This window comes from Sturnira hondurensis, unplaced genomic scaffold (genome assembly GCF_014824575.4).
Source record: "Sturnira hondurensis isolate 20B ecotype Veracruz unplaced genomic scaffold, ASM1482457v3 Scaffold0006849, whole genome shotgun sequence".
Lineage (NCBI taxonomy): Eukaryota > Metazoa > Chordata > Mammalia > Chiroptera > Phyllostomidae > Sturnira > Sturnira hondurensis.
In genome coordinates this window covers 3,598,138-3,610,167 of record NW_028079480.1, presented here as the reverse complement: position 1 = coordinate 3,610,167, position 12,030 = coordinate 3,598,138, and the positions used below count along the sequence as shown (strand labels likewise).

Below are 12,030 nucleotides of genomic sequence, written 5' to 3'. Positions count from 1 at the left end.
ATTAGGACGCAGTGTCTCAGGAGGGGCCCAGGTGGGAGGAACGTCTGCTGCAACAGGCAGGATGTTCCCAAGTCAGGTGCTCCTAACTCAGAATGCGTGAACTTTGAAACAAAGCTTAGCACTGTTAAATCAATTCAGCAGTTCCAGAGACCAGCTTAATTTGTTTTTGTCTTCATCGCAATAAAAATTCACACCATGGAATTTAACATTTTACTAAACTATGAAGTTAATTCCTCTCTGCAGATAAAACTTGCATACCAAACCACAGTGATTCAAATATTGGATTCAATGCTTAAAGTCTCATACAAACATCTAAGAAAATGTTTTATTTTTATTCATTTAATCCTTCTACCTGTAAATTCTTTTTGCAGTTGAAATAATGAAGATGTAAAGTAACTGGAATTTTAAAGTCAGTTTCCAGTCATTTCCAGTGGAAAAACGAGCTCAATTCTCCCTTCTGTTTGATATTAAGAAAATCCTCCTTTAAGTGCCAAAAATCAATTTGGACCACAGCCAACTCAGACACAACAGGGAGAAGCTGCAGAATATTATTAGGCTGAACACTAAATTTGCTGAAATTCCTCTCATTTCAAAATTTGTGAACTATTACCCTAACTCGCAGAGATCACTCCCTAAAAGCCACCTGAAATGGGGTTTTACATTTGTGAGTCAGATCTGCTCGGAGAGACCTTTGTGGCTGGCTTTGGCACTTCCCTTGCACCTGCGCCCTTAAAAGTTCGATCTAACACATGACAGTGCTGGTTGGCTCAGTGGGTAATGCATTTTCCTGCTTGTCTTCAGGATGCCCTGAAGGCTTTGGTCAAGGAACTAAACCAACAGCCAATATAATGCCATCCACAGGCAAGAGATATTTGTTGTTAGTGGTGGGAGGTCCTAAGACAAGCAAGAATTTAGTCGTGTTTCTCTGGGATCTCTGGCAAGAAATACTTGGAGGTACGGTCCTTTCTTGGTGAAGTTAAGCAATGGAAAGCTTACAGGTTGTGGTGAGCATAGACAATCCCACCAGGGACAGCCGACACGGTGCTCTCCACTCCCTGAATTCCTTACAAATAGATCTGATTCTTTAGCAGCGACAATGCATCAACAGCATTATTTTCAAAAATGTCTATAACCACTGAGGCTATTAAACTTACCGGTTTCCCAAACTCCAATTCCGAAAAGAATTTATACCAAGGTTCATTCTTTAAATCTATCTCTTCTGGGCTTATATCCCGACTCTATAGGGGTTGGTGATAGGGAAATGAAAGAGAGAGAAGGATAACATTATGCAAAGATTACATAGGAACAGGCCAGTAGAGATGCAGTGGATTCCAGCTATACATAGCAACTGCGTTCAACAGCAGCAATCATCCATTTTTACTGACATTGGCAAAATCACGGGGCTAAAACAGGCAGGGAAGGATGTGTTTACAGAGATGGGGACATTGGGCTAGGGAGCAGGGAGCGAATCCCTCTCAGTCCTAAGGCAGAAGACAGATGGACTGTTGATGGAGAACGCCGCACCACGCTGCTGCCCTGCACAACAAATATGAATACAGCTATGACATTAGTCCCATTCTGTGGGGAAAAAGAAAGCCCTTATTTCCCCCTCATAAAGAACTATTAGTTATGAGCAGATAACCTGGTGAGCACATCAAACATTTAGCCATTTATGCCAGGTGAGTAGAGCAAACGATTTTTACAGCCTAGTACAGATTTAGTGTTTATTTGCAAGGCTGCCTTCAGGTTTTCAAAATAAATGCAAATACTGACACTTTTATAAAAGCCAATTTGTTAATACTGCATCTTTAATGGCACATGAGTAGGTGAGAAACCATGTCCCACACACAGTAAAGTGAGAGATGATATAAGTAAAAACAGAGGACACAAGTGAAAAACATTTTAAACAAGCACCTGGGGGAGATGAATACAGACAGGATATACTTTATGTTCTAACAAATAAATGTTAAAGGATCAGGAGAAACTAAAGGGAGGGAGAAGCTGAGCAAGACGGATAACAGAACAACAGGGGTGGGGACTTCTCGGTTATGTTACAAAAATAGGTTAGATTTCTCACTTATAGAACTCAGGTAGTTCACACAGACTGATCATTGATTCCATGGGAGTCCATATTTAATCAAATATTTATAAAGTTCCGGTACCTTTCCCTGTGGAATAACATGTGCTTCTGGAAATAATTAGTTAAAAATGAATGCCTGGAAAGCAATCATGTTTCCCCTTCATAAACAGGAGACATGCTCACTGCAGACAAAACTGTTAGAGGCCCATGGCTGAATTAAATTCGTACGTGTGTGTGTTTCAAAAAACCTTGAGAGTCACGAGAGAGATGGTGATGTTCTGGAAATAATGTAAAATGTACATGTTCCACTGAGATTAAAGGCAATGCATAAGAAGCTTCACTCCCTTGGGGCTCCAACCCCCGCAGAAGGGACTGCTCGTCCTGTGACCCTGTCTTCACCGTGACCACTTCCCAAGAAGCTCCTTCCGGTCCGGTTTTTCTTCACGTGCCCTTAACGGGCCTTTTGCAGCTGGTAGAAATGGCTGTAAACTTTCTCAGTGACCTTCACCAATCGTTTCTTCTAAATCCTTATAACAATCTTCACCCTTATTTCTATTTTTGTTTTAAATTGAGGAAAATATGGCAGAGAACCTTCTTCAACTGAAATTCACTGAATATAAGTTAGTTGAACTCAGAAGGATAAATGTCCAGATTAAAAGCTCCCCCAATTGTCTTTAGGGAATTGGGGCTCAAACCTTGAGGCAGAAGTCATGATCCTTCGCAAGGGGCGCTGTAATTATATAAAATAATGGATTCTGCATTTATTCAGTGAAATTAGGCCCAACACCTTCAAGGACACAACTAGTTGGAGAAAAACAATTTAGACGTTGGGGTATCCTGGATCCTACTATGATGGGATTTCATGAAAACTGTTTCATGTTTATTATTTTTAGAGACTATTTATAAGCTGCTTTCTGTGAATAGTTCAGGTTTTTTTAAAAAAAAAAATCATTAAAACGTACCAACTCCTTCAGGAAACTGCCTGAATGCTTCGGTACGCAGACCTGAAAGGATGAACCCACTTCATCACCAAAGGTCATCTGCAGAGCATTTCACGGCCAAGGTTAACACTGTGCGGGGGGACTGAATCGGGAGGGAGGTCGAGCAACTTGGGCCCAGAGCAGCTGGCCTCAGGCCTTCGAGCTCCCCAGAGAGAACATTAAAGAGGAACAGCACATAGCGCTAAAATCCCTCCTCGATTTTGCCATGTATCTCTCAGCTGTTGCTCCAGTTGTGGAATGGACTAACAGCAAAGCCCTTCCGGATGCACACCAGGATCCGGGGACTGGCAGGCAGGGCTGGTTCCACAGCACCGGGCGAAGTTCTCTGCTGCCAGGGGCTCTTCCTCCCCCAGCCTGGCAAAATCCTCCAAAAGGGGAGGGGCCATGCCAGGAAAATGCCGGATGCTCCTCAAGGACAGTTTTGCTTCAATAGAGACTAGCTTCAGATTTTAATTAAATAATTAAAATATTTAACTAAATAATTAACCATTTAATTATTTAATCAAATAATCTGAATGCGGAGTGTTCACTGGCACAGCACTTTGTAACACTCATGGCTCTTTTACCTGCACTGTTGCACTAGACCTTCTCACTCACAACCTCAGGGAGGTCGGCAGGCCAGGTAACACTTTGGGTTCCCAGAGGAAAACACTGAGGACCAGAAAGGTTGAAGGACTTGCCCCAAGACAGAGGGCAGACTCAGAAGCTGGACTCAGGTCCTCCAAGTCCTAGTCCAGTGCTCTTCACACCACGTTCCACTTCCCATGCTGCTATGACAAGGCGGCAGGGCCACTAGGTTTGCAGGTGATGGGCGGCTAAAACAGGGCCGAGGGACAGACTTGAAAGGCCAGGAGGGAACTCAAAGTAATTGGGAACTGGGAAGAAGCCAAGCTGGGTAAATCCTCTCACTTTACTCTTCAAATACACATTGTGTCATTACTACCTCAGTGTCTGCCCTTCCCACTGCAGTTAGATGGGAGCAGGGACCCCTCCATCTAACCCAAGGCCGGGCATATAAAAGTTAATCTATCTATATTTGCTGAATTGAGCTGACATTCTATAAGGGAATTTGGAGGAAAGTAACAGGAACAAAGCCTGAAAAAGGCTATTTCTGACAATGATCTTCAATTCTAAGACCAGAGAGAAGAAAGTGGATCCACGCTATGGTAAGGCAGGCCAAGTTGTTAAAAAGAACTTCGTATGATTTTGCAAAGGAGCTGAATAGGTCTCCCAGGCCATAAATCTCCTGTTGGGGTGTTTGAAGACGGCATGGTGTTTTCTCTCTCTGGGATGTTGGCTTTCACACTAGATGAGCTCTAAGGCAGGCCTTACAGTCCACTGTTCAACCCTCTGCACACAAGTGTGCCAATGAGGTCGCAATTTACACTGCCAGGCTTACACAGACAGGAGGACCTCAAACTGGAAATGAAGGCATTGTTTTCCCCCCAAATAACTGTGTATTTATGAAAGTAAATTTAGATTCTACATCTGTCACTAGTCAGTATACTTATCCATAGTTAACTGAGTGTGTGTGTGTGTGTGTGTGTGTGTGTCCCCTCACGGTCTGGCAAACCGGACACTGGATGTCAAAGGCAAGACTCAGACCCTGAAACTCACATTCCAACTTTTCTGTTCAAAGTTAACAGGAAAAAAAATCAAGCACAAAGGACTAATTCAACTATTATGAAGACTAGATGGAAAAGATGAAGCTGTGACTGCAATTCCTCTCTAAAATGAAAAACGTCTCTTTGGAAGAAGAATGCCAAGCAGAGTGGAGGCACTTTGCCGCAGTGTACCCTGTCCCATGCCTGGACTGCCAATGGTGCTTTGCACCAGGTGCCTAGTCATGACAGCTCTCCCAAGAGAGCCCCTGTCGGGTACTACATGTTATTCCTCTGGGTTTGTAAAAACAATATAAATGATCCCAAGGAATTATACAGAAGATATTTGAGATCAAGGGGAAAAATAAAATTATGTGGGTTTTTTTGCCCTCGTTCTGAATAGTGGTCAAATGAATATGAACCAAAAGAAAGGAGAAAACAAAGAAGAAATTAAGATGTCAGGGATACACCCAAAGCATGACTTTCCAGGAACATCTGTGTGGAAGGTTATGTTTTGTGTTTATTGTCTTCTAACAGGAAGAGAACCTTCAATGAAGGGTGGAGTCAGGCAAAATTCTCCACTCCTCTCTGAACGTTTTGCTTAAAACAACTGTGGTGCACGGAAAATGCTGGAGAATGGCAACTCTAAAGCATTTCTGCAAGCTGCTTTATCCTAATTAAAATGACTCATCCCTTTGTGCTTTTAAAGATGTCACATTTTTATTTCAGTAAAAACCAAATCAATTACTCCTTAAAAAACACGCAGAGCAGAAGAGGCAGAGGGAAAACAATTCCCGCCCACATTTCAGAGGCTTATTCTGTACCCAGTGTGGTCACAGCATTTGAATAAAATCCAGTCCTCAGTAAGGTCACTCCATCCTGCTGGCGCAGCTGGAGGGCTGCAAGGTTATGGAGCTTTGGAAAATCCCTTTCACCGTGTTCAGAATCCTGAATCAGCTTTTCTCAAATGAAGGGTGAGTAAAAGGAAGTGTGATTGGCAGGCAGGAAACTAACGGGTTTGTACAAATTCTTCCCCGTGTACAGAAGAGGCGGCTTGTCCAGGCTGGTCTGCTCTGCCCTGCAGGCCATTTCCCCAACTTGTAATTGCCTGCAGACATGAACTTGTGTAGGGAACCACAGACCAGACTGAACATGAAATTCTCCCTCGATATTACACTTGTCAGAAAAGGAAGACTGACAACACGTTTTTAAACAACCAAGCACTTCCCCCACCAAATCATAACATATTAATTATTTAGCTTTTAACGACGTAAGAGTTGTAACTTCTACTAAATGTATGCATGTTCAAATAAGAGTCACTTTAAAAAAACCCGAAGTTAGTCCAGTTAGTAATAAGCCTGCAAAATTAATGGTTAGATGTTTAAAAAAAGACAGCAGCAAAATCAATCTTTACGTTAGTAGAAAATTTGGAATTATTAAAGCCATGCACGCAACGCGCCGGAAAACCACAGCAACAAGGTTCTTTCACAGAGGACTTATTTTATGAACACCTGCAAAAGTGGAAAGGGTAGAAATACTTCATTTATTCATTGTCTTCTAAACAAAGCAAGCCTATCTCGAGGGAGAAAGAAAGCAGTCCAAGTGCACAATGCATCCGGACTGAGGAACAGGGGCTGGGGGGACAAGAGAACTGCAATATGCACATTACCATCTTTTCGTTGGTCAGAACGGAGGACTTGCCCGGCTGATACTCGTAAATGCTTTTGGGCTCTGCACGGTATTTTCTTGTATCCACTTTCTTATCTGGGGGCTCCCAGTCGTTTCTGTAGAGAGAAAATCCTATTAGAGCTATTTTCACGAAAGCTGGCATCCCACGTGTTCTGACTTGGGCTGACTGTCGTCTAACCAAGGAATTTTTATATCCGAAGCATAAAATTGGACTCCGTGCAAAGCGTTTAGTTGTGCTGGTTCCCTTCTCAATACAACAGTTAAATCTCTGTGTTTGCTTCACAAAAGGCTTGAGGTATCCTGAGCCTAGAAAACCAGGTCCTAGAAAGCAGAGAGAAGGGAAGGAAGCAGCAGCAGCAAAGCTCTCTCTGAAAGAATTCTTCACCTTGCTCTGCTCTCCTGAGCCTATCATCCCCACACACGCCTGCACCTCCCCCTCCTGCCGGTGCAGGGAGAGAGAGTGTGCCTGGCAGAGCCAGTGGGTGGCGGTTGCAATCCCCGCGATAGTACTTGCTCCCTGGTGACCCAGGCTGAGCACTTTACCTCTTGCTACCTTAGCAGTTTCCTCATCTGAAAAAGGACTCCATTTGCAAGGATTAAATAAGACAGTGCATGTAAATTACCAGGTCCACAGAAACTGCTCAATAAATGTTATTTGCTATTATAGTCCGGTTCTTCCCTCTTCCGTGCTCCACCCCCTATAATCACCAAAATCACAGCCTTCAGCACAGATTCTTAACCTCATCCAGTGACAGGTTACAAGGATACATGAATCCTTGGAAACTGCCAATTTTTTATGCATGTACATTATTGCATTTGCACTGTGATTATATTTAGTTGTCCCTGCAAGGCTATGAATCTCTGAAAGGCAAGGACAATATTTATCTGTGCTTTTATTCCCACACAGCTTCCAGCTCCATCAGCAGACAGAAGGCACCCAGTTGGATGGATGCGCCTGAAAAGGATCTACAGGTACACCCAGCCGCCCTTTCGAATTAGTTAGCCAACTCCTCAGGCAGATGCCACTTACACATGCGTGAGACTTTCAAAACAGCTATTCATTTGTCTGTGAAGATGGAAGAGGCAGGAAGGTGTGAAACTGAGCATGTCTTTTAGGGAAAAATAATTCAATTTGGGTAGAGCCTTTGTGTGTGTGTGTTGAGGAGTGGCGGAAGGTGCACGGGACGCCAGGCCGGATGGCAGAAGGAAGCTGCTCCTGAGGGCCCGAGAACCCGGTGAAAGGGTCATGCCGGGCAGGTGTTAAGAGATGACCATCATCATCGTTACAACCACTCCAAGCCTCGTATCTGAATGGGGTGTGTCACAGAAATAAACTGATGTTAAAAATTGTGGCTTCATAATAAAATTATACTCTCCGCTATGGGCATTAGTAAACACAAAGAGTATAAAAACACGTGACACACTCTACAGCTAAACTTCCTCTTGTGAAAAGGTAAAAAAGTGATCATAGTTACAGTCAACATTGACGAAGCCCATACTATGAGCCAGGCACTACAGAAAATGTGACATCATTATCTTGTTCTGTCCTTGCAACATCCCTAACAAATGTAAAATGCATTCCCCCTTTATAGACAAGAACACTGAAACTCAGAAAGAGTAAGTCACTGACTGCTAATACACAACAGAGTAGAGGTTCAAAGTCAGGTCTGCTCGACTCTGGGCTCCAAGGCCACCTGCCCAGAAAACAGACAGACGGGACGTGGCTGGTAGACTGTGTAGACTGTGTGTGAGCGCCTGAAGTCACTGAGCTGACTGTGGAGCGGGGAGCACTCACCTTTCTGGGCTCGATTTGAGTGAGGAAGAGCGGGCCGGGAGGGGAAGTGTGGCTGACCTCTTAACTACCTTCTCACCGTCGATGTAGTTCATCTCACTTTTCGAGCGAGGCACAGAAAGGGGAGATTTGGCTGGAGAAGGAAAGTGGGTACAAAAGACTTAAAACTGATGAAAACTGAAAACAAGAAGATGTCTTCCCTTCTCCAACACCCCCCACTTCCTCCTCCACACCCAGGATATTCTAAGTCACTTACTGTCTTCAGAAAAGGAGTAGCGAGGAGAGTACAGATCTGAATCATCATCTATTGAACAAAACAAAACGCAATCAGGAGAAATCTGGCTAAGGTAGGGGAATGAGTGACTTGTCCCCCACTCCCACCGTCCTGGCCTCACCCAAGGGCCCACCGAGAGGGAGGAAGCAAAGCTGGACGCTACACCACAGTAAACCACACTTGAGAGGAGTCAGTTTGTAGAGCCCGCCCAAACAGAACCTGCAGTCTGGAAGGTGCATTCACATCTCCTTGGAGATGACTACAGCCTAACTAAGAAAAGCATGGGGACAAGCAGCCAAAGGTCCTCCTCCAGAGAATTTCCACAAGCATAGCTGGAACCTGGGGCCCCCAGCCTGGCTACGCTGGAATCAGGAGCCGAGACAGATGCCTGATGCTCACCCCAAGTCTCTGGTCCATCCTGTTGAGTTCCACGGAGTCCCTGAGGCCTGCTACTGGGTGGGATGGGGTGGGGGAAGGTGTGCGTTCTAACTCCCCACCTCGGCTGTGACCTGTTTTATACGCTAAGCTTCCCTCTACGATATCACTGACCAAGCAGGTTCTGCAGCTAAGAAACCCCTCACAGTCATGTTTTGATTCCACCCCAACCAGGTTCCTCGGGTGGCCCTTTCCTCAGGACACGCACAGCCATGGCAGGTGCAGTTACATGGTTTGCTCTGCAAATGTCCTGCTCCGGGTAAGTGCCTACATTGTGACGCAGAGACAAACGAAACCCACAGGGGTTCCTGTGCTGCGAGACAGCCGTCCACGGGCCTCACACACAAACTCCCCTATGGAAGCTGAGCTCCAGGTTCTGAAGCTGAGAGCCGAGACACACACTGAACCCCTCACAGAAGCGGCTGCACTAAGGTTGAGACTGAAGGAGCACTCACAGGAACAGATCTCAAAACCGGGAGTGTCCTGAAAACCCAGGATATCCAGTCACTACACCCCGGACGATCCCTCCAGAGTGTTAGGGTGAAACAGTCAGCCTTTCCCATTTCCTAACACTTTCCCAGCCCAAATTCAGAATTCACACGTGTGGAATGAAGACCCAACACCTTCCCTTAAAAATCTGTAGTGACTTTAACAAAACACATGAACTGACCTAAAAAGACAAGTCAAAGGATCCGATGCATGTTAGTGACTAAGTGTTAATTATGTCCCTGTGTCTAAAGAAATCATATTTAGTTTCATAGCAGTAAAGGTCAGAATATTTTGTGAAATGCAAATAAAGCTAACACTGCTATTATTTTTGAGTAAAGTATTAATCAACGATGGCCTCTCTCTATCACTCCTTCTTACTCCCTTCTTTTCTCCACATTTTCATCTGCCCCAGGTCTCCCCCAACCTGAATAAAGAAAAGTCTTCAGGCTCCAAGTTATTTTTCCCTCCTTCCCCACTCCCTCTCTTTGCTTTAAGAGGTGGGGATAATTGACATCAAAGCCGACCAGGGTGTAAGGTTCTTCTAACCAACACAGCCAAGACTTTCTACACCATAAATTAAGTATGTAAGCTTATTTAACATCTGAAAACAAGGCAGAAGAGATAAAATGGAATCCAGAAGTATATATATTTTGCAGTACTATTGGAAGAATTTTGTATTGTCTGTTTTGTTTTAAACAGAACTTCTGATTATTGTACTGATAAAATGCTGCAATGTCAAAGACAATTAAAAATCAACTTTGATCACAGGAATTTGATTGGAAAAATATTGGTTGTCAAATAAAAAATTAGGTTACTTGGAAACCACTGTATGTCATGCTTAAAAACCCAGCCTAGTGCTTTAGCTGACAACCGTGTACCTGCCTGAGCCATGGAGAAATGCAGTTCATCTGCAGAGGGTAAGGGGGGGCGTTAATGTCTAACTGTCGCCTATTACTGCGGTACAAAGGAAATGGTGAAGGAAAAGGCATTTAAATATTCAAAGGATTTTTTAAAAACCTGAGCTCTTTAAAAAAAATTTCTCCTAGAGTTTTCTAATGTGGATTTCCAGAAGATTTGTTCAAAGAAAATGAGAAATATGTCTTCTAAGATGAAAACAAGTAGCTTTGGATGTTAAATGATTTATGTATTTTGAAACCCAGAAGTAGGAAAGATGGGTGGGCACAGTGAAGACAGCAAAGAAAATGACTAAATGTTCTTTTTTTGAAAAATTCTCACCCGAGGATATGTTTTTATTGATGTTAGAGAGAAAGAAAGAGGGGGAGAGAGGGAGGGAGGAGAGAGAGAGAGAGAGAGAGAGAGAGAGAAACATCAATAGGTTGACTCCCATACATGCTCCAGCTGGGAATTGAACCCACAACCTATTGATGTATAGGATGACGCTCCAAACAACTGAGCCACGCATCTAGGGCTGACTGAATGTTCTTGAAGTTCTTTCTTACTTGGTGTAGATAGAAAAGGACACCTCATCGATCAACACTAACACAGGGCAGGGGCATCTTGGAGGGAACAAGGTTTGCATTTCTCACCCAGTGCCCACAGCATCTGAGCCTGACATGTGGATTTCGGGCCATCAAACTTTGAAGATGGCAAACTGAACTTGTATGAATTCATCTGAACATCCAGGTATACATAATTTATTCTTTGAATTTATGTTTGTTTTGTAAACCTCATGGAAGAAAACTTTACCTGTACTTTTTAAAAAAGATTTTATTTACTTATCTTTAGAGGGGAGGGGAAGGGAAGGAGAGAAGGAGAGAAGGAGAAAAATATAAATGTATAGTTGCCTCTCATGGGTCCCCTGCTGGGAACTGGCCTGCAACCCAGGTATGTGCCCTGACTGGGAATTGAACCTCGATCCTTTTGTTCACAGGCCCGCACTCAATCCACTGAGCTACACCAGCCAGGGCTTACCTGTACTTTTGAATAAAAATAATAGCAGCCCCCATTATTAAGTGGCTAATAGTAGCTGGTAATTTACTTATATCACCTCACTTAATCATTGCCAAACCTGTAGGAATAAATATCCCGTTTTACGGACAAGGAAATTAAGGGCCAGGAGGTTCAGGAAATTTGCCTGTGGCTCACAGTAAACAACCAAATGGGAATGGAACCAAGGTCTTCCTGACTCCTCTTCCCTATGCCACCTTGTAGCCCCATGACAGGAGTGGGTGCTTCCGTCTATGGGTCGACCGACCCTAGCTGCCCAATTCTAGTGGCTATCCAATTATAATTTACGCTATGCAAGAGGCAAGGGTTGGGAGTGCTGCTCTTAGACCCCAGTCATGCACTGTGGTGGTGGCCCAGCTGCCTGCAACCCTTGAGGCCTTTGCTCTGCTTTTCTGCCACTCCCTCCTCGGTGAGGCTTAAGCAAGTTTCCTGTTACCCCATCACACTTCTAGTTTTCCTCCTGCTGGTCTCCAGGGACAATGGGTAAAATCGAGTCACTCTTGCTACATCTTCTATCTGCTGCTCCTTGCTCTCCACTCCTGGCAGGCTAGGTCTATGCTGGGGTAGATGGGTATGAAGTTGGAAATAGCAGTGAATGGGAAACTGGGGGTAAGAATACCTGCCTGTATTTCTACACACTACAGTTAGCCAAATGGAGAGTGTGTGTGCATGTGTGTGTGTGAGAGAGAGAGGGAATTTAA

The 12,030-nt window shown here is 44.1% G+C and overlaps 1 protein-coding gene across 32 annotated transcripts in view; it reads right to left on the bottom strand.

Moving 5' to 3' along the window:
• The window catches only part of SORBS1 (sorbin and SH3 domain containing 1), a 229,659-nt gene that overhangs the window by 57,080 nt on the left and 160,549 nt on the right, over positions 1 to 12,030 (bottom strand). For 22 of the 32 annotated variants that reach the window (XM_037050873.1, XM_037050870.1, XM_037050874.1 and 19 more), the window contains 4 exons: positions 8,420 to 8,467; positions 8,167 to 8,296; positions 6,352 to 6,466; positions 1,155 to 1,238 (listed from right to left, as the gene is read on the bottom strand). In XM_037050873.1, the coding sequence (XP_036906768.1) occupies positions 1,155 to 1,238; positions 6,352 to 6,466; positions 8,167 to 8,296; positions 8,420 to 8,467 (377 nt within the window). The remainder of the gene's footprint in view (positions 1 to 1,154; positions 1,239 to 6,351; positions 6,467 to 8,166; positions 8,297 to 8,419; positions 8,468 to 12,030) is intronic. The other 10 variants (XM_037050886.1, XM_037050891.1, XM_037050888.1 and 7 more) reach the window with 1 other exon arrangement.